This window comes from Aspergillus pseudoviridinutans, assembly GCF_018340605.1.
Source record: "Aspergillus pseudoviridinutans IFM 55266 DNA, scaffold_3, whole genome shotgun sequence".
In the NCBI taxonomy this organism is placed as follows: Eukaryota; Fungi; Ascomycota; class Eurotiomycetes; order Eurotiales; family Aspergillaceae; genus Aspergillus; species Aspergillus pseudoviridinutans.
This window is the reverse complement of record NW_025091283.1, coordinates 277,511-299,776: the sequence shown is the minus strand read 5'-3', so window position 1 is coordinate 299,776 and position 22,266 is coordinate 277,511. Positions and strand designations below refer to the sequence as shown.

General features: G+C 47.6%; 6 protein-coding genes across 6 annotated transcripts; 1 reads left to right on the top strand and 5 right to left on the bottom strand.

Moving 5' to 3' along the window:
* Positions 1 to 1,947: 1,947 nt before the first annotated feature.
* Asppvi_003832 (fungal specific transcription factor domain-containing protein) lies at positions 1,948 to 3,372 on the top strand (the record flags this gene model as incomplete). The annotated part of the gene is made up of 2 exons (XM_043299789.1): positions 1,948 to 2,150; positions 2,223 to 3,372. The coding sequence occupies 2 exons, from the start codon at positions 1,948 to 1,950 to the stop codon at positions 3,370 to 3,372; spliced, it is 1,353 nt and encodes a 450-aa protein (XP_043155724.1).
* A 2,373-nt stretch (positions 3,373 to 5,745) lies between these two features.
* Asppvi_003831 (uncharacterized protein) lies at positions 5,746 to 6,333 on the bottom strand (the record flags this gene model as incomplete). The annotated part of the gene is made up of 2 exons (XM_043299788.1): positions 5,746 to 6,196; positions 6,284 to 6,333. 2 exons carry the CDS (start codon positions 6,331 to 6,333, stop codon positions 5,746 to 5,748), a joined length of 501 nt encoding a protein of 166 aa, XP_043155723.1.
* Positions 6,334 to 6,366: 33 nt separating this feature from the next.
* On the bottom strand, positions 6,367 to 6,750 carry Asppvi_003830 (uncharacterized protein; the record flags this gene model as incomplete). The annotated part of the gene is made up of 1 exon (XM_043299787.1): positions 6,367 to 6,750. One exon carries the CDS (start codon positions 6,748 to 6,750, stop codon positions 6,367 to 6,369), a length of 384 nt encoding a protein of 127 aa, XP_043155722.1.
* A 7,509-nt stretch (positions 6,751 to 14,259) lies between these two features.
* Positions 14,260 to 15,366, bottom strand: Asppvi_003829 (uncharacterized protein; the record flags this gene model as incomplete). Its single annotated transcript, XM_043299786.1, has 3 exons — positions 14,260 to 14,603; positions 14,661 to 14,783; positions 14,838 to 15,366. The coding sequence occupies 3 exons, from the start codon at positions 15,364 to 15,366 to the stop codon at positions 14,260 to 14,262; spliced, it is 996 nt and encodes a 331-aa protein (XP_043155721.1).
* Positions 15,367 to 17,128: 1,762 nt separating this feature from the next.
* On the bottom strand, positions 17,129 to 17,970 carry Asppvi_003828 (uncharacterized protein; the record flags this gene model as incomplete). Its single annotated transcript, XM_043299785.1, has 3 exons — positions 17,129 to 17,321; positions 17,367 to 17,711; positions 17,759 to 17,970. 3 exons carry the CDS (start codon positions 17,968 to 17,970, stop codon positions 17,129 to 17,131), a joined length of 750 nt encoding a protein of 249 aa, XP_043155720.1.
* Positions 17,971 to 19,898: 1,928 nt separating this feature from the next.
* Positions 19,899 to 20,591, bottom strand: Asppvi_003827 (SUR7/PalI family protein; the record flags this gene model as incomplete). The annotated part of the gene is made up of 1 exon (XM_043299784.1): positions 19,899 to 20,591. The coding sequence occupies one exon, from the start codon at positions 20,589 to 20,591 to the stop codon at positions 19,899 to 19,901; it is 693 nt and encodes a 230-aa protein (XP_043155719.1).
* Between the last annotated feature and the right edge of the window lie 1,675 nt (positions 20,592 to 22,266).

Genomic DNA, 22,266 nt, shown 5'->3' with positions numbered 1-22,266 from the left:
AAGAGATGTCGTTTCTCTAGCCAACATAAAAGATCGGTTAGTGATCCTGACCTGGAACATGACATGTGAGCACATACGACTGGACACTTTCGCAGTACGCTGAGTCGGCTTCCGGCTCCGGATCCTGGGGATATTTAGCTTGCTGACTGACGGATATGCACTTAGTCATGACTGATATGCTTACCGTGTAGATCCGACGATGATTATTAGCCATTGTTGCTCGCAGATATATATCTCCTGCGATAGTATAAAAGTGTTCACGCCCGCTACCAAATGTTATTGCGTTGAGGCGCTTAGATCTTTTTCCTGAGCTTGATCAGGAAGTTTTGAGGAAGCATAGTATTCAGGGGTACGGGACGGATAACTTACGTCGTATCAATAGGTCCGGGGTGCTGACTAAGAGGGCTGAACGGCTAACTACCCCGGAGAGCAGGGCTTGACCCACTCCAACGGAGGTGTGGTGCAAAAGTCATCAGTAGTCAGTGAAAATACTACGTAGAACTCGTGAATGCGGATTGGCTATAGCTATATGGGTCTGTCAACCTTTTGCAGCACACTGAAAAAGGTCCAAATCATGTGACAGCACCAATGTTGTGCTCCGTTTGTGCCAGAGCGGCACGGAAGGCTAGTATTCCTTTCCGCAGCAAATCAAATCGAGAACGTCTCCTAGTCCGTCCTAATCCAGCAAAAGCAATGAGTTGGCCAGGGAAGCTGCAGTGACGTAATCGGGGCTCTGTTGGGGCCAGGGCTTCCAATAGTATTAGTTTCGGCTCGGACTCTTATCTAAAATACGTGAGGCCACTGTACACTTGATGGATTCCCGCGCTTTAGCTTGTTGTTTTCATGCAGAGTTCTGACGCCAATTACGCCTCATGATGGCTATATGGCAACCCGTTGGTCTAACTGATAAATCCTTGTATGATGCATGGAGTACCATTCTTTTACCTTTGTTAGTGCACAGGACCAAAGCTTGAGATATGAGGATATCTCCAAACAGCATCCTGATTGCCTAAGACGTCTATCTCTAAGCGAGTGACTGGCCAAGTCGGTACCTCTTTCGTGACTTTGGTAAGTCTCTCCACATTTAGGGCCAAGAATTCCTTCGTCAAACGGCATACCGCCTCCTCAAAACCAGTCTGCCCAAGTCCAGGGTCTCCAGAGGACTGTGTTATTGATGACGAGCCGTGCCAGAATGTGGACTATCTCTCTCTCTAATGATTGGAACCTTGAAGACATCTGGTCGGCCAGACAATATGTCCGCAGAGGGGAGACGGACGACAGCAAAAAAAAGGAGGCTCGAAAACGCGTTATGGAGGTCATGGACCAAAATATAAAACCGGCCACTTACTATACCAGCTAGGTCGCTGGAATGGTACGTAATGTCTCCGACGCTCGTTCCACTACCAATTCCAACTAGGTATGATACATTGGCAGTCAACTGAAATACTACCACATTTTGATCATGCTCGCCAGCCATATGTTCTTGACTACCATGGCCCTCCTTCGACAGATCTATAGCCAACAGCATTTCCAGAGAATCCGACAAACTCGTTCCTGCCGCGCAAGCTGAATCCCAGAATTTTTATCTGGAAATGTCACTCACAGGTCGCTGTGAGTTTTGTGGGGTGCCGTTATGGTGGAGAGCAGGTGTCACTCATGTAGTTTCGTCTTCATTATTGTTCGGTCCGCGGTCGGTATTCGCTGTTACAACAACAGTCTTGTCAGAACGTTGGACCCAGACTTTGTGGAAGCACACACTGTATTTCTTTTGAGCGGCAGCTCGTGAAGCTTATTGAAATGCCTCCAGAGCCAGCCGGAACTAGAGAATCGCCGACTGCATGTAACGACTGGACAAGCGTAACTTTTCCCCGCGGCATCCACGGATGAGGCAGGACCTTCTTCGAAGGTGCAGCGCGACCTGGTGACAAATGGCTGGCCATTCTGAACATGATTTTTGCCATCGCGTCCAAGCATGCTCGCCTTACGCACGACCCCTGGGGCGGAGACGAACACGATCATCTTGTGTATTTTACTCGGGCCCGCATGCTCAGTATGAACGACGATACGCTCTTCAATCATCCTGACCTGCAGCAGGTACAGGTTGAAGGTCTGATTGCTTTCTATCTTCTCGCGTCTGACCAGATCAATCGGTAAGCAATTCCTCGGAGCTCAGCTCACCCAACCTTTCTTTCGGTGTGCGGTCATAACTAACTCCCTCTCAGCGCATGGAGGATCACATCTCTGGCTGTTCGCTCTGCCATTTCTCTTGGGACTAATATGAAGAATACTCTTGATAGGATGCCGAATGTCTCTAAAGAAGCACGCTATAGGCTCTGGTGGTGTCTCTATACATTTGAACATATGCTTGGTATCATGACTGGCAGGTCTACATGTATCGTGGATGGTATCTGCACCACGCCCATGCCGCTGCCTTTTGAGGAAGATCAGCTACGGGAGCCTTTTGCAGCGAGACTTCTAGCGGATGAAGACTTACGTCAGGCATGCGTAGGGTCAGCGATGGCAAGTTCTTACTTTCGCCAAATGCCTCTGAATCCATCGAGAGGCCAAGACGCTCAGTACATAGACAATCCACGGAACGCCGAATGGCTTAAATGTCAGCCTTCGAGCCACGCCTTGTGCTACTTGCTCTATACTGATCTGACAGTTATTGGCCGAGAGATTATCAACAGGGTCTATTCCCCAGATTGCGCCAACGCACCATGGGCTCATATTGAGAATCGTATCGGGGAGCTCCGAGCGAAAATCGATCGCTGGTACCACAATCTGCCCGAGACTTTTGATTTTGTCCGCACAACAGACGGTCAGGATCAGGATGCGCTCCGTTCGAAACTCTTCCTGGCGTTCCACTTCTACAGTGCTCGAATCACGTTGGGATGGCCATTCCTGTGCCGACGCGATGCACGCCCGGACCCGAATAAAAAGCCCTCCTTCGGTCATAAGATGGCCGAGATATCGCTGGAGTCAACACAGAAAATGCTCGATCTCTTGCCAGACCAGCCAAACGGCGCACATCTCTACCGGATCTGTCCCTGGTGGTGCATATTGCACTTCATGATGCAGGCAGCGACTATCCTTCTCCTCGAGCTATGTTTCGGTAGCATTCATATGCCCGGAGAGGAGCAGAATTTTCTGTTGGCCGCCAAGAAGGTCATTCGCTGGCTCTATGTCATGTCCAAGCGCAGCGCCTCGTCACGACGAGCATGGCAACTGTGCGATAGCAATCTCCGCCGAATCGCCTATGGCATGAACTACGACGTCAGCGACATGCCCGAGTTTGCTTACGAGAGCAAATCGAACCAGTCCATAAGGATACAACACGATAATACGACTCATCCGACACCACCAACGTAACAACCGCGCCCATGCTCTGCAACGCGATGGACGACATGAGTCTTTCCAATCTAACTGTCACCGATCGCTCTCACGAGACTTTGGTAGTACCTGCCTCCACCTACTACCTCGTATTTCCAACGATCCCCAATTTTTGGTCTATTGCCCTCGTCGGCTCATACGTAGACGCAAGGAGAACGTCAATCCAGCGAACATCATTGTCGAGCTCCCCATTTTCGTCGAAAGAAAAGAAAAAGACAAAAAGGAAAGAGAAAAATATGAGGGCTTGAGGAAACCAAGAGTAGAGGAGAGGGACGAAAAAGAGTGGTTGAATATTCGTAGGAGGCAAAAGAGTGATGCGCCACAGCGACCAACGCCTGTGCTGTCGCCACTGCAAAGAAAACGCAAAGATACTTTCACATCTAATCAAAGTTGATTGGTGACGGCTTGATATGGTTCACGATGCTTGGACTCAGCATACAAAGCTTCAAGGTAACATTATCTTGTGGTTAGTTTAGCACGGTGAGCCAACGATACACCGAGCGCAAGTCATCTCGTCTGGCCTCGCTAATGGCACACAGCGTTGAAGTTCCAACTTTGTTACGGCATTGCAGCTCTTCTGCCTCGTGTACCTTCGTTCCTGCCTGTAGGACCGTCTTGACTGCGAGCCTCTTCGTCTCGGACCTCCACATCAATGCGCGTTTCATGCGATTTTCCGGTCAACACTTCATCCCGACACTCCAGTCATACGAGTGGATTGGACAATGGATCTGGATGAAGTTTTGGAGCAGCTCCAGAGAGATACCGCGAGTTGATCTACTTGAACTGCAGAAAGTCGCCCTGGTACTTACACCTGCCAGGTCCTGTGCATGCATGAAAACTCTGCGCGGGTCGGTCATACAACTAGCCTTTCCGACGTACGTCATCGATAAAGCAACCCTTTAGTGGAACTTCAATGTTGCCTCCCCTTTGCAAGAGAATCCAACGCCTGATCACTATCACATTTGTTCGATCATTCGAAAATGTGGGATTATCGGACACTCCGCTTTCTTCCTGAACACGGTGTGCTGGGAAGTGCGCGTCCACGTGACTGTACTAGAGCAAGCCCAGAACAGCTCAAAGCGCCAAAAGCAACAAGGGAAGCCGCTATTGCAGTGTGGTGGAGTGCACATAGCGTCACTGTCTACTGCCCATTCTGCCATAGAACGTATAACCACGGGATACGACACTTTGCGAATGATGAGGAATCAGGGCGTTTAATACTCGGTGATCGTGGCCAATACATTTATCGAGGTCCTTCACCTGATCGTTAGCTGTCCGTCAAGCCACTTTGCTTCGAGCTCCGAATGTCAAAAGGACCGATTTGTGGTTCAATCAAACCTCTGCATATTTTGTAGATACTCTAACTGCCCCTCAACATATTTGTCACTACTCGTCTTGTTCAGAGTGGGTAGTTAACCAAATTGTCCACCAATCCATCGAGCGACACTGATCTCTACACAGCCGACCCACCTCACTAGAACACATTGCGTGCTATATACCTCAATATCGTCGGATCTATGTGGACGGCCATGAGCACGATGGAAGTAGCTAGTGAAGCCACTGTAGAATACATACGGACGGGCCTGGAAAACCGAAGATTGCGCGGAAGAACATGTTGGTTGACAGCAAGTTTGAGGGAGACGAACGCTGGCCAAGAGATTGTAATTTAGCCAGCATCCTGTGCAGCTAGGGCAGTCAGTGTGTTGTCAGTTCTGCGATGGTGACCACTTTGTTGGACGTCTTCCGTTCACATATAGATATCTCGAACGGGAAAGAAAAGTCTGATCATTCGCATATCTAACTCGATTGCCCTTTCCAGAACACCCTTGAGTACTGGAACATTTCGAACATCTAATGATTGCCCACAGACACTATTACCCGCATATTACATGGCACGATTGCATCTCTGTTACTGTCCCAAGCACACAAAGCGGAGTAATCCAGCAATTCCATTACCAGAAGAACCATCACACAAGATAACTTCTCCATTATCTCCTTTTCCCTTTCTCCTACCTTGATTTCATTCTCCCCTAGCCTTGAATTGAAAAACATCTCGATCTTTTCCGCCATACTAGCAGTCTCAAACCCCTCCATAGGAAGCGCATTCAGAAAGTATTCGTACAGCATAAAATCACCTGTTCTCCTGCGATCTTGATCCTGGTGACAGGGAAACAGAGCAGCTGCGAACGACGTAGCTGCGGTTGCGGGTGATGACACTAACCCCATTGGCAGAGTTATCTGGGAGCGCAAAACACCCAATACAACACTCTCCAGATAACTCAKAATCATCTCATTAATAAGGTCACAGACCTGCTCCTTCCATTGCTCAACAAACCTTGATCCCCTACCAGGTCAATCTATTCCCACACACGCGCTGAACGATGGTGGGTCATGCAAAATCGGCCCTTCATAGAGCAGAAAGTCAAACTCCTCAGGGGGAAACAGGTGTTCTGTTTTGTCATATGGACCCAACCACTTCTCCTCAGGAGGTCGCAAAGGATACAAGCGCAAAATCCCTGCATCCTCTTCCTCCTGAGGACCACATCGCTCGTTCAACTCTTCAAGCCAAGAAAAGTCATATCCCTCACGGAGACGCCGGGCGAATCTTTCTTCGTGGGACTCTTTCTTACGGAACATTTCCTGATCTTCGCCGCGGAAGGATGTCTGAGTGAAATACATGTTCGTTGCGAAGAAGAGGAAAGACTGAGCCGCGGTGCGGTCGTCATTAAACCCAAAGCGACCGTAATGGTATTCGTCGTGTGGTATAATCATCCAGATTCCGCTGTCGGCGATGATGGCCTCTCTGGCTGATCAAGGGTTCTGTGCTCGCCATGCGTCCACTTGGGATATGGCCTGGCTGTAGTCAATAAGGCCAGCTGCGCTTCCATACATGTTCGCGTTAAAGGGACCTTCTTGAGACTGGGAATCATTTTCATCCATATTGAAATTTCTGCTGGAGGAGATCCAATCATATCAGTTAATGACAAAGATCCCCTCAGCAGCTGTTTTGTCGTTATTCATCATGCTTCCACTGTCTGGTTCGTAGGGTGAGCCGGAGACTTGGAGAATCTTGTCCATTTCCTGAGCAGGGTTATCAACCGTGGTAGAATGGCAAATAAACCATCCTGAAATGCCACCTCTTTCCCAGTCAATTAGCTGGTAGACATTCCAGTTTCCGTTCTCCGCCACCACATTGTACTCAATCTTATGGGCTTTGACAGTTCCACCGACCCTCAGTCTCACATTAGGAAATGGCTGGATCGTGCTGGATGCCCCTTTACAGATTTCAGCAAGGTCCCCGAAGCAGAGGCAGCCCGAAGTGACGGAAAATGTTGAATGGATTTCGGGAGGGGCCATGGTGAATGTAGTGTGGGAGAAGAGGTGAATACGAGGCAGATCCGTGGGGGTAGGGAGGGCGTCTCTTTATCATCAGCCCTTCTCGCAATATCCGAGTGGACTCGCGAACTATGGCCCTTTTTGGAAGCCGAACTTGGTTTCCACCTGATTCCCTGAACCAATGATGTCCACGACGAACAAAACCCCTGCTTCGGTTATTGTCGCTGCTTGTAACCGATCCTACACCTGTGAACCAAGCGGAGGACGACCTTGAGACTCCTGGCGAGTTACCAACCGCCAGGCTCGAATCAGAACCGTTAGCACCGCAACCAGCCACCTATCCTCCACGAGCTACCCAACCAACCCTGCAACCACCTCTCTCCCCCGGATGCCAGCATCATTCCTACGCCTCTTTTCTTCAGCAAACTGCCACATCTCGCTTCTGGTTTTCTCATTGCCTCCTCATTTTCCTGTTAGACCACGATCATACACTTCTTTGAAACCCTAAAGAGACAGTAATATGGTTGAGGAAGCTAGGGCTGCCACGACTTCATTTTCAACTTGAGTGGAATATAAACCGATAATGCACGCCATTATGGAACTGGTCCAACCCTTTATCGCCAGTGAAGGACTAACGGACCCTGAGCCAATTGGTCAGGGCCTTGAATTCGTCGTCTTCAAAGCAAAATCAGATAAACATGGCCTTGTCGCCCTTCGGGTGCCGCGACACAAGGTCTTCAGAAATGTGAATGACCCTAGCACCAAAGCCAAGCACCTTTGAAGGTGATCAAATCACCTGACTCACCCTGCTCACCCTTTTAAAGCGGCAATGACTGAAAGAGGAAAGGAAAGCGCCCTCGTAGGATTTTGAACGATAGTATTACGTATCTAGCAGACTTCTACTTCCTGGGGCGTAAAGCAAAATATTCAATTAATGCCGAAAGACCGGCATCGCCATGCCCATTCTTCACCGCACTTTCCATCAGACTCTTGATAGGCAGAATCGTTTCCGGTGAAACACCCTGCTCCTCGCTAGCTGTGTACATAGTTTTCATCCCGTGCGCCTGCATTGCCAAGCTGGATCATTGACTGGTGTAGTCGCCCTCGTCGATTTGCTGAGCGAGCGAACTAAGATTGTTTGTCATTGCAGACAGCCATGGAATTAGAAGCGACGTGAACTCGGTTGCGGTGTTTCCTTGTTCGGATTTAACAAGCGCGGTTGCATACAGGAATCCTGAGAAAAGTCCGTACATTCCTGATAATAAAGCTATGTCGTACAGAGATGCAGAGCCGGGGTCGTTGCCGAGGAATCTGGCGCTTCCGAGAACAGATAGATCATTTTTAACGGTTTGAAAGGCAGCTGTGGACCGTCCACTATACAGAAGCATAGCATGAGGGGATCCAATCATACGCGGGACTGCCATTATGCCTCCTTTGATGTACTCGGCGTTGAATGAGGTTGCCCAGTTGGATATTTTGCGAGCTTGATTCGGCGTACCGCTGGTTAAATCCACCACTATCTTCCCAGCAAGGACTGTGGTTGCCTTCAAGAGAGTCTCTTCAACAGCCGATTCATCAGCTAGGCATACAACAATGAACTTGCTAGCTTCAAGCGCTTCTGATACTGAGGTCGCTAACAGGGCGCCCTTTCAAACGAGTTGATTTGCTTTGTCAGGCGATCTATTCCAAACCGTCGTCACATAGCTCTTCTCGAGGTAATTTGAGGCAAGGGCTGTTCCCATGGCCCCAAGGCCGATAATAGCGATCTGTTTAGGCATTTCTGGAGCGAATGGTAGAGAGTTATTGCACGTCTAATGACCATGGTATTGAGGTTATGATGGAAGCCAGATCCCTTAGATACCCACATCTAAGGACGGTTGAGGTCGCTATCTCACCAGCTGTCATATAAAGTTGATTTCAAATCAGCTACGACTAAATTCTTCTGGTGCATTCGACTGCCCGCTGTCAACGCTCTGAAATTGCATTAGGACCTCGTATCCATCCTTGGCACTTACCAATCAAGCATTATAGCTGACCACAGCGTCCGCGGAGCTCTAAGGGTGAATGCGATTGAATGGCATGAATCTGCGTGAAAGCCGTGATGAAAACGTTTACGAATGCGAATACACTTGCGAACAACAAGCCGCTGATCCTCTCCCTCCCATCCTTCCTCGCTTGCTTGCCAGCCTGCTAAGGAGTAAGATGCCTATGGATGTGTCGCAGTAGAAATCAAAAAGAAGTTGAGATGGACGTTGAATGATATAGAAGGAAAAGATATTCTTCTGCTACCACTAGGACATAAGTTGCCAGGCCTCAGACGCATGCTGTGATACGGTTGAATAGGCACCGTGCGTGGAAGGGCAAGACACAGGGAACGAATCCCTAGCACCTCTCGGCACTCTCAAAACCGCAAGCAACTCCAAGCACATTAAACACAAGGACCAAACTAAGAATTGCGCAACATACGTGGGTGGCACATGACTTTTGCCCCCAACAATCTAACGGGCACTGACCCGTTTAAGTGCCCTCACATATGTCCCGAAGATTAGGTGGGTCAGAAGTCAAAGAAACCGTTCGTGAGCACATTGAGTATTGATTATGGTCTTTTTGATTGCCCCCCCCAAAAAAATAAAATAAAATAAAAAAATAAAATAAAATAAAAAAATAAAATAAAATAAAAAAATAAAATAAAAATAAAAATAAAAATAAAAATAAAAATAAAAAACAAAATAAATAAATAAATAAATATACGGGCAATGCCATCAATATACCCTGGGCAAATTCAATTGCTCCAAGCATCGAATCTCATCTAGTAAGGTTTACTCTGATATTCGTTGGCAGTTTTTACTTTCACTACGATCCGAAAAGCCTATGGACTGATGGTGAACAATAGAAAAATGTCCCATCGCCGCCTCGTTCATGGTGCTGTAGCTGTCGCTTGAGAACTCTCAACGAATATGCTCCTATTTCTGAAGAGAGTGATATCATTGAGAAAGAAACTAAAGGCATTGAAAACCGCTGTTGGGAGACATACTGAAGATCGAAAGAATTACAGTTCACCAATCAAGCGTTCGGAAGAAATTATTAGAAATGAGCCTTGCCTGCAGGCGTCGCGCACAAGCTCGGCAATGCCACTGATACTTGTTACAGACGTGGACGGAAAGCAGGCTACGCCGGATTCTTGGTGATCACAGCTTGCGAATTTGCTTAACGCGTAAGCGGCTCACAGCGAGTCTGAATTTTCTCAACCTGAAGAACTCCTTCATGCCCACGTCTGCTGGCAGATTGGGAGCCATTTGCAGAAAAGGAAAACTCGATCGATCCTTCGGTTGCTTCGCGTGTTTCTTAACACTAGCGCAGCGCACTATGCTACAGGACAGTCCTGGATTGTCCCGGAAGAGGCATGATACTGTATTCTTGAATTGCTCTTTTATGATGCCTATATATGTACAGTAACATTCGTTCGCTCGGCAAAAGTCCACCCAGAGCTATCTGTGGCGGCGACCGCAACTTCAGCGGCAATTGAGAGACACCACATAGTTGCTTACCCGTCTCTGAGTCTGGAAATGGTGGCCACAAATGAATGCACGCGTGGTCTGCTTTTCTCTTTGTTTCCTTATGTCTACTGTGCCGTTTTCCCCTTACTGGCCCACTCCCTAGTATTACCATCGATACTGAAGTGTGACTGAGATTAACCTTCTATATAAATTTGTCGCAGATCCAAGCATTCTGTATAGTACCATTACAGTTGGATAAGTTTTTTGATACTTTTCAGGTGCAACTTGTTCCAACCATGCGGCTTATGTTTGTTATTGACCGCGACTGAACTGTCTGAACATTCTAAAACACGATGACTTTAGAACTTAGAGAAGTCAGTCAAAGTGGTCCAAATCGACGTGGGAAAGTACGGTGCACCAATCAGCACCGCCCGACGTCCAAATGACGGCAGGTCAACTTAGTTACATTCAACCCTGAAGAGATAGTCAAACACATACTGTATGGTTCAACCAAATGCTGAACGGTCACGCCCGCGACATCGTTCAACCGTGATGGGCACCCAAAAGCCCGTACCACCGTCCAGGACAAAAAGTTGCGTGCTTGGCTGTTCGTGCATTTTACGGCTTAGGCTTGCTCTATTTAGTGCCGCCAATTGGTGTCCTCAGGACAATCACAAGAAGATCGCAAGCATGGCTCAACACAAGTACGATGTTTTAGGCCTGCTTTTTCGAAAATCGGGGAAACAGTCTCCGATTGGCTGGCAGTCCCACTTGGTACTCGTTGAAGCCCCTCAAATCGACGATCGCGAACCAACATCAACGTTCAACCGGTTCAACAGCGGTAAAGCGGCATGTTCAACATGTTGAACCCTGAACCGTCAAGGCTTTCCAACCACGATGAACACTCGCGCAGCTCTTAAGGCTCAGGTCGCCTGTAGAACTACCAAATAGTACTGACCGCCGCTTTGAGATGACTGCTTCAGTCAGCTGCATAGCTCAACCATGATAGGTTATCAATGTAATCGACGTGGTTCAACAATTTTGAAATCAAAACATCAGTTGGCATTGTTCAATCACGTTGAACGGTCCTCCTAGACTTAAAAGGTCCAGCGTGTTCTACATTTGGCTAAGTTAGATCTCGCCAGCTTGCTGAAAGAATGGAAGTTCAAGGGGCAAAAAGGAAACCAACAAGTCCATAGCAAAAGGCATGCATGGCCCAGTACAGTTTGAGCAAAAGCCCCAGTCCTCTATCTTGGGACGAGTCGATCTAGCACAGGTTCTCTACGAGAGTTTGTCAGGGAACGTTTCAATTGTCTCCCAATGAATGAGCAACGTTGCTGATGATCAGGGGAAAAAATGTTACTCAGGGCTTCAAAAGGGTTGAATCACGCTGCTAACGTGCATCACATGATGTAGTTCAGCCGGTTGAACGTGGCCGTCAGCTCTTGGAGCAATCGCCAATATTCAGAAAATACTAAGTGGGGCTGGCAATCGATCCCAGAACGAAGAGCTGAAGTGTGCCAATCTTCCATTCAGAAGGGAAAGGGAAAAAAGAAAGGTAAAAGGGTTGATCTGGATAAATCAGTTATAGGCATAACCATTGATGCTAACAGAGCAGCAAACATAGCAATAACACCTAAAAATCTGGTTAGGTATAGGGTACTCAGTTGAACAAAGTCGCCATTTTTGGGTGATCATCTATTATCCAAGAGCCTGGTGCTAATTCGGCCAACTGCGAACCCGTATGAGGACTCGAAATTCAAAGCACGCAGTTTTTGTCCAGAGCAAGGATGCAGACTTGCACTTCGTAGAATGATGTCGCTGGTGTCTGATAATGCAATATGAGTTTGACTCATTTGAGCTGTCAAAAGTTCAGAGGGCTGGCGAGTGCTGGCTGGTGTACTGTAGACCACACCGAACTTTATCAGGTGCTCTATATTGTTGAACGAGCGTTGTTGAAGGCCAGTACGTAGAACCAGGGGCCTTACATTTGGTTACTTGTCGCAGTTGAACCACGCAGCTGATTTGAGGGAGCCCCATTTCGTGGAGTCCAACATGTACTGGTTGAGATAGTGTAAGCTACAATGGCGTTATCTGCAGGTTGTTTACTGGAAAACGACAAGAAATATTTGAACCCTCACCGCGGATGACTCATTTGGCTCCATTTATCGCGCTTGAACCATTTGAATCGGCTCGACAGGTTGAACATATTCGTTGGTTCAAGAGTGGCCGTCACGGTGAGTGAGCGCTAAGTGGGCCCGGGAACCAGTCTTCGAGCGAGGAGAAGTGCGCTGACTTCATCAGAGGTAGACCATCTTACTCATGTTAAACCACGAAGGCCTGTGTCTTCATCATGATTGACCCACAAGTTGGCGTTCTCTTGCTCGTCGCAATGAATCATGAACTGTTCATTCGCAGAGTCGCCTTTCTGACGGCCGCCTAGCAGTATAGGACCCACTGTAGCTACACTCAGCAAGTGTCTCGCGGCCCTACTACCTAATGAAGGTTCAGCACGTTGGTACTGGATTCTTAAGCGATGATCAACTCATGAGGGTATTGGGACCGAGTTGTAGTTTGCGTTCTACTACAGAAAGCCAGGCACTCTTCGCCCTCTTGAAAACCTTCCTGACCTTCGATACATTGTAGTAACTGCTGAATGGGTATTGGGTCGGCTACAGTCAACCGTGGCCAATTACAACCAACTCGTCCGGCATGCGTAAAGTAAGGCGCTAAGCAAGGGACCCTTCTTTTGCCTGTCTACCTGTATTCAGCTAATGGAAATAACATCGTAGGCTAGAGATGTGTGTCGCATTCAAACAGCGGTAGCGACTTCTTTCAGTTTGATGAGGAAGACAGCTAACATCATGCTTTCTAAATCAGAAGACGAAGGCCTTATGATAAGTACTGTAGTGTACCTGGTTTGTCGCGACAAAGTTATATGCAGGATACTACAGCTACATATCTACCCTTATATTTCTTGCATAATACATTGCCGTAGCAGTAGTGCGGACGCATTTCTCAGTTGCTCTGCAGTGCGGCCACACCCATGCTAAAGAAAAAAATTGAAGGAGTGAAAATGAGTGATTTACTTTTTGACATAGACATGTAACATCTTGGTAGACTCATAATATGAAAACCAATCCCTGGCATGCTGCTAGAAGATGCAGGCCTCGCTCAAGGATTGCCTCTGTCCCCAATCCTGGTTAGGTTCTTCATTCCAACCTGGTCGGCCACCAGGAGACCACCACGTGAGGACTATAATATCTGCTTTCATCGATGACTACTTCCAATGGCGAGCCGGTTCCTCAGCGGAACACAACACCAAAAAAAGTTTCAGAAGAATATATTCACCGCATAGAAGCTCGGGCCCGAAGAACGAGTCCTCAATCGCTGCGGAGAAACAGAGCTCATACACGTAAGGGGACCTAAAAATGAGCAAGGAGTAAGACAGATCACTGAATGGAAGGATAATGAACAACCGATACAGCAAGACCATGGGCGGTATCTTCGACAGAAGATGCCATGGAAAGAGCATGTACTAATCTGCAATCCTCCGTTTCTTGACGCGGGGACTTCCGGTTCTCTTAGCAGTTAGGCCGTCCTGGGGATTGTCTCTTCGGTTGCCTGCAGCATGTGAGATTGCAGCTTTCGTCGAAGGTGATGGAGTAGCTGAGTCCCGTGTCCGCGTATGAGGGGCAGGACTTTTCTTCCATTGGGCCCGGATGAGTGGTAGGCTCACTTTGTCGCCGCGTTGAAAGTGGCCGTTAAAGTATTCTCTCACGTCTGTGCTACTCCAATTCATGTTTGGCGAGGGGTGCTTGAGGTGAAAATCATATTGCCAGAGAAGACAAAGGAAGTTTCGATATGTTTTGCCTGGGCAGATAGTTGGCAGTACCTTCTTCACGAAGACTTTCCAATTATGGATGATGAATGAGCGTCCGTCGTCAGACCAGCCGATTAGTCCTGAGTTTTGGGGGTTTTCCAGAGCACTGCTAGTATAAGTACAAGAACTACAGAAGGATCTGACGCTGCCTTACTCAACCAGTTTCTGAATGAACGGGGAAATGGGCGTCGGTGTACTTAGCAATTTGTCTCGTGAATCATGCTGGGCTAGGTCTTTAGTCGCCTGAGATTCGAAACAGTCGCAATCGCTGACTTCGCATGCTGACAGCTGGGACACACCAATGTCATCTTCTTCCGCTGCCAAATTCAAATGTCCAGATCCATTGGGTTTCGAGGAATTCCGAGGTTCGTGTGGCGGATTATTGAGGGAACCTGTGGCTGCTTCCACATTGTATTCTTGACCAATCGATTCGTCTGCTGAAGCGTCTTTCCTTACGGATGGCTCTACCCTTCTTGCTGCGATGTGCTCAATAGCTATAGCGGTTGGTTAAGATCAAATTTTGAGCCAACTTAGAGCAGCCTCAGTCATACCGCTGATATCAGATGAAGTACGAGATTCAAAAGCGCTCGGCTGGGGTTGTGCATTCGGAGTTTGAGAGAGGAGATCTCCACGAAATGAGAGCTCCCGCTCCACATGATCGAGTGATTCGACGGCTGCATCCGTAGATATCGTATTAGCACAGCACACAAAACAATCAGACTACTGACCTTTCGAAAGAATATCTTTCACTCTGCGGAGGCCTTTCAGATCTTCGTTAACTAGTGCCAATTCTCTCTGGCAATCCCGCTCATCTGGCCAAGGGTCGAGAAATCGCCATGGCCTTCCAGAGACAAGAGATTCGCGATCCTCTTCCGAGAGTTGAATCGTACAATCCCCAACTCTCAAAGGCTCACTTTGGTTCAAGTGTTGAGGTGAGGGTCCTGCGAAAACGACAACCTGCACCCAACTGATGACAGGGCCTTCAAGCACATGTGGTTTTGGGATCGTAAAAAGTCTGCTTAACCGTTCGCAAAGCTGCGTGCTAAATGGACTTTCGCCGCGGTTGAAGGAGATGCTCCCGTTACGGGTTAGCACCCACAGATATTTGTCCAAGTAGACACTGATTGCGGTCACGGCTGGCTCGATTGAAGTAGGTGGCTCGAGACCATCCGGCAGCGGCTGTAAATCAAAACCAATCGTTCTTCCAGCGTCTGATTGGAGACAACCAGGACTCAAATTTCCTGACAGTTGACTCATGGTACTGTACTGTAGTCATATGTCAAGGAAGACCTAGTCATCTTACCTTAAAATCTTTTCGTCAAGGGCTTGCGATGTTTGTCTTATACCTGAGGTTCAGCCTCGACTGTGAAATGACTAAAAATGTCTCCAACCCAGACCACCTTCCTTTCTGTAATGGTTATTTCGGGTTCTGCAGCCAACCCTCATTGGTTCTTTCGCTGTTGAACAGCTGTGGTCACTACTGGATGTTCAAAATATAGGGGGCGGCAATCAACCAGCGGCCGTCTTTTACCTCTCTCAGCATCTTTTTAGTATTATCCCTTGCCAAATTTCCTACGCTTTGCCCAGTACAGTGTCCTAAGCGGTGATTCTCCATGTCATTCAAGGTCGCTTCGCACACTTGTTAATGCGAGAGGTGGCAGTAAAATGCTAGTCAAATACATGTCGTATACTATTTAGCGAACGACGACAACCAGCAGCAATGCCCTCAAAAGCGTTGACGACGATTGGATGGATGACCAATTCGGAGGTACCGCCCGCTGGAAAACTGTTGCCCTCAATGCCTTGGAATATTTCACGATCAGCGGTCGCATGCTTCAAGTATTTTCTTTGAGTCTGGGCAAAAAGTGCAGATCATCGCTTCAAGAAACGATAAAATTTGAGAAATCTAAGCATCTTGACAGCACTCACATCTTAGAGCGTCGGCTGTGGGCGCTTAACTGGCTCAACCCTCATTTCCAATAAAGAGGCCCACCAGCTGAGTAACGTGACTTACACCAGCCAGCGCGGTACTTTGAGTTCACTTCCGTGGCTGCGAGGACCGCGGTGGCTTGAAACAGGCCCACCTGGTCTCCCAGATGGCGTTGATCAGCAAACGGTCAACAACTCTAGATTTGATCATCAGTCAACGTTCTTGACCATCCTTTCTTGATAACTAATTGTACACTTGTTTCCCCAAGCCAACTAAGATCTCCACCCAAGTGAAAGCGATGGAGCGGTCGATGATGAGACAAATAGTTCAACAATCGATCAACGTTCTGATGCAAGACTCGTAGCAGTGCTGAAACAAAGTCCGATCACAGAAGAATTGGCCATGTTGAAGCGCAAGTGATGGAGGGCTATGGCAAGATGATGGTGTAGCATAAAGAGGGTGAGGAACATGGCAGGTAGGACAATTTCCGAAGGTGGTCGACAAAGTCAAAACTCAGTACTGTAGCCAAAGAGCTTACGGAACTATATTCATCCATAATTTCAAACGTAATTCCCAACCGAGTCAGATACCTCCGTATTCTAAGTGAATGGCAGATATCAAGGTATGATATCTCAACAACCAAACATCTACAAGGCCTAAGTTTAGTTAGACGTATTAATATAGCCATACAGCGTTATCCTTATAAGCTACGGCCTCTTAATATATGTGAATATGCAGGTAACATAAATTACATCTGTAGTTTTGGTAATATGCCTTTCTCGACATTAAGAGACTGGAATAGTACTTCAGGGCCTTGTAAAGGAGTTCTCATATACTTTAATACACGTAGCCTAAATATCTTACTCATACTAAAGCAAAGATGGACTTGGTGGCGATATCACAGCCTTACCACCATGATACAGCATATATTAAACGGTTGATATTAATGGTCTGTATATATAAATAACTCTTGCATATCAGCGTCTTGGCATTTAGGGTTTTGGAGATAAAATTGTCTTACCAAAGCGAAAGGAGGTTTCTAGCTGGCCAGTATGGTACGAATCCAGCTGATTAGTCAGGTAAAATAATCTATGTCTTCTTATCTTTTTGCGTCTTGTGAACCCAGACATAAACAAATGGATACATAGTCTCTGGAATGAGAGTCGTAGCAATAATCCCAATGCTCCAGGGTGTCCAGACATACCCCCAGTTCTGGGGGATATTAAAGTACCGCCAGAGGAAGACCCCATAGGCCGTAAAGCAGCCTAAGTACCGCGTAAACCTATATCGTCAGCGGTGATCTTTTGGCCTTGTACAGTGCGCATACCATATTTCTAGAGAATGCCCCTGTGTGCTATGGTTCTTCCACAACTGATGCAGGCATATCCATCCGATGGGAAGCTGCAGGATGATCCCGGTCCAATACGCAGTGATTTGCTGTCGTTCATCAGGATAATTCTGAGTTAACATCCAGAGAAATGCTATTCCCGTCAAGCAACCCAGGCTCATATTCCGAAGGAGGACCTGCTGCTCACCCAGGCTATGAGCCACATGAAGTGCAACAATAACAAAACTCAGATCGAGCTCAAACCAGGCCAGGAACACCAACTTCTCAAAGAGAGTAGATGTAGTTGTGAAGGCGTAGAAGAGCTCATACGCCATTGTCAAGCAGCTGTCATGTGTCAATTATTGTATCCCAATGCGTAACAATGGACATACAGAAATTGGATGCTTCCCCAGCGAGCGCCCGGGTATGTCTTATCGGCATAGGTTCGTATCATGCAGAATATGTAGCAGAGTGCATATAGTACGCCGCAGCTAATGATGAGTCCATCTTGGACAAACAGGTAACTCTCAGGGGGGTTCTCTCTTTGGTCCGCGGGTTGGACGATGAGATGCGCAACCTTGTCTGCTAGCCCGAAGTTCGCCATGATTGACCTTGACTGATTCGAAAATCTACAGAGAAAATGTGAGCTTTATAAAGGCACCATAGAGATTGCCTTGATTTATCATTTTCTATGATCAGATGTGCCGAGTCGGGATGACATCAATTGCCCTCTCAGCCCCCGGATATTTGTCTGTGGGTCCAAGTCATTGGCAGCTGAGCAGTTGATCACTGCTCAAACAAAACATCAACAAAAGTTCACCTATTTTTTCTTTAAAGGGATGACTAGCACAGGCTTGGCTGCGCACTTGAACAGACGCGCTTAGTAACCGCGTCAACTCGAGTATCTTGCTTCAACATCGCCGTCGTTTCTTGGATTGTCAGTGTCAAGGTATTTTCAGTTTTGATCGATAAGTGAACTTAACATTCAAGACCTGCTGAAAAAGCCTTCTCACTTGGCGCGACGCAATTCCAAACCACTGTATCAGTTATCTCATCATGTCCCTGCGTATGCTGTGTCGGACATTTTCTGCGCCTCAAGACATCCCAACTGCAATGTATCAGAGCGTGACGGCCTCATCATGTTCCAAGGTCGTCATTCTTGATACTCTCCCGGCACTGACCAACATAACCCTTGTCATATGAACGTTAGCCAAACTCTAAAGCCCCAACCAACTGAAAGTAACACTGGCTCTAGACTCAAAGTGCGATTTTGCGCTTTTGGTGGTCCCCCGGGTCTTTCTGTTGCATAAGATTATGTCATTTGGGTTCTTAATGCGTGCTACCATATGAATGGCTTTGTGGCTGTTGATTATATGATTTTCGCTGTTGGACAAGCTCTTTCGTTGTCGTCATCTCTACCACAGGGAAAGCGTATTTGGAAGCTGAGAGACAGCCATTGCTGAGACGACTATAAGTCTTCATTCTATAATATGTCACTGATTTTTCTTCTTCCTCTCCGGGTGAATCAGAGCAAACTGTACATTATATGACTCGTGACTGGTGCAGTGTCAATCACATAGGATTCTCTGTGGAGCTATCAGTATAACTCCCCTAGTTGACCTAACTGCGGGACGTTACCGGCATTGGCATCCGGGAAGACAGCATAGGTTGGGAAGCCTGCTATTGGATGTAGGCGTGAAATACGTCGATTCGGATTCGAAGAGTGTGTCCGTACCGCTGGGGATCATGGGAGATTAAATACTTTGGGAAACGGCATCGTCAAGCACGGTTGCTATTCTATGGACTATATTCCTAGACTGACTGGATACAACTCCAACATCCGCCTTGCCCTTTGCTGAGAGACAATGCAACAGGAATATTACAATATAACACTACGACTTGCTATTAAAGAGCGGCATGGACATCGGCACTGGAGAAAGATGACTTAGTTGCGCAGATTGCAAATTTCAGTAGCACTCATAACAGAGCTGAGGCCTGTGGGGTTCGATCAAATTCCATCGCTGACTCTCATGATTATTTCCTGGAGGACCCTCTGCGCATTCGGTCTGGCGGACTAGCCACCTACTTGCTGGAGACCCTTGCTTCTGACCTATATGGCCGGTCTTAAGTCATGGACTGCTGGAAGCCGATTTTAGAATCATATGTGGAAGGTAGGCACTATATTACTGGGACACCTTGTATAGCCTGCAACGAGGGAATGGCCTTCAAATGGCCTTCTTACTCTGAGTTGTGGGTACTGTGGAGTGAATCACTGACGATAATAGTCGCATATGATTGAAGCCGACTCACCATTAACTCCCAGAACAACAACAGCTGCTCAGGAGCCAAAATGGACAAGCGATTAACGAAAACGCGGTCGATAACCAGCTAGCCGTGAGCATAGGTCTGCCTAGGCTAGCACCACTCCCCTGAAGGCTGAACACGGCCTTAAGAATGCCCACGAGGGACGCGTAAACGCCTGTTGCTAATGCCGACCCAGCCAGATTAAAAGCGGCAGATGCCTAGAGAGCCTTAATACCCGAAACGTCTCAAGTGAGTCATAAAACCTACTATTGCAAAGATACTAGTAAAGGAGCTTCCCCATCGGGACAGCGTAGCCGTCAGCCCAAGGACCGTAGTTAACACGCTGGCGATAACCGCCATGATATAGAAAGCGATTATTCCCTTCGAAGCTGTCCTGTACACCTTCATGACACCCTCGTATTGGCTCGGAAATATCTTTCCGACTAAGGAAGTTTGCAGCGATTCCAAGCCCAGAACTTCGGTGAAGTTGAACCAAAACGAAGAACTCGGCGTTGTACAGTTTGCGACAGTCGAGCCTGTTCCATTAGAAGTACCCTTACAATAACCCCAGAGCCCAATCGTATAGAACTCTGGGATGCCTGATACGACTTTAGCAATGCTTTCCGAAATGTTCTTCGTTAGGGCACCGGCATCATCGACAATGGTGCCTACCGTCTGCGGTACATTGGAGCCGGCAGAGCTTGCAACGTCTTGCGCGACAGCGCCAACCTTGCCAGCTTGCGTGCTTATATCTGCGACAGACTCAGACACCGAGCTCAAGGGATCATCGATGAGCGAGCGTCTGGAAAAGAGCCCTCCCAAGTCCTTTTCGATAATAGAGCCGAAATCCGTCAGGTTAGCCTGAAGTATGACAGTCAGTAGACAGCGGCGATTTTCCAGGCTTGGTGAGAAGACCTTCATGAAGAATAGCTCGTTTTGAGGTTTTGAGGTACTGGTGCAGCCAATCCCAACGAATGCCAGGCAGATCAAACTTGCAGTTGAGCAGGCATACGGAACAGAAATACACAGAATCCTTCTAAATCTGCCCATGCTTCTGCCTCCAAGTTCCGCTTCAGACGATTGATGTTAGTATAACAATAACCCACCTTGGAGCACCCTCGTCACCTATATATACTTCTACGAGTCGCTGATGAACATTAGTCATCCCAACGAACTGGAATAATAAGTGAGTGAGACCAGACACATCGGCGTGAAGGGAGTGCCCAACTCTTTCATTCATGAGAACGACATTGGGCACATATTGACAGTTATTCTGACTTCTCGCCCTGCCGCGTCCGGAAATTAAAGGCCTTAGTTATTTCTTTACGCGAGCTATAACGAAGGGGGATAGTTATCCAGAGATCCTTGTGATTCGAAGTTGTAAGATGGTTGTATTTTTTTTTTTTTTTTTTTTTTTTTTTTTTTTTTGGCAGAGGGAAAGGCCACGAAATCAAGAGACCGGTAATAAGGGCAATTCCTGGAAAGGAAATCTTCCTTGATGAACATAGGCGATGTCCCATAAAGACATAGAACGGTGACTGAGAGGCTATTGCAGGCTCTCATTTATCTGGACTAAGAGCTGACTCTTGCTTGCTGATCAATTTGAGTCGATGAGCAAATGGGTTCATCCTGTTCGACAATGCCGCTGAGGTTCGACCGTCGGCATTGTTACCAGTGGGTGAAGCTGAGAAGCGTAGTGCAAGACGCACCAGGCATCGAAAATAGGGGTGCAGAAACTCGTCCGGCAGGGTCATTGGTAGACCTGTAATTGGAACTTGGAGGTCCTCCATGTTTAACCGTAGCGTGAGCCTCCAGTGTCCGTCTTTGTGTGGGGCGGAAGGTTACTAAATGGCCCGAGAATTCTCGTCGGGGTCAAATCTAGAGCGCAGCCTTGCAAGAATACGCCCAGCAGATAGTTCACTACAACGTATTTGACGGCCAACTAATCGTGCCATTAAGCATCTCGATTACCGATCCGCACGGTTCAGCGGCCTATGGACTTCCTTGGCCAAACCCTGATATTGACATGGCGTTCTAAAGTATCTGCGAAACAGGCAAAAAAGTCCTCAAATCAGGACACTATCGGTATTCAGCATTCTCCTGTCGGCAGCTCAAAGAGCAAAGGCGTTCTCGGTCTCCTTTGGACTTGCTTAGGGCGCTGGCAAATCCGACAAACACCCGCGGCTGGGTAACTCCAGGGGTCAGAGGCATGACATCGGTGGTAATGACGTGAGCGGGTTCTGGAACATTGTACACAGCGGAGAGGTCGATTTGCAGTATATGCACACCGTGTGGGTTTCGCTTGAAATTGCGTGCCATTCGAATCCACTTCTAGTTCCGCCTTCCCGACACGCCTGCCCTTGCTGTAAGCGATGTCTGTGGGAGACTCGAAGCCATATAAGATATACCTTCGTCGTAGATACGCGCAAACACCTCGTAGCCAGCGCATAGTAGTATTGCTGAGAGTATCTAGTCTCGTTTGCGGTGATATACACAGATCGCCGTGAACATTCCCTTGATCGGCGCCATCCATTATACTACAAGTTATTGGAAGGAGATAAGTAAATACCCTAGCAGCTGCAAATGACATCAGAGA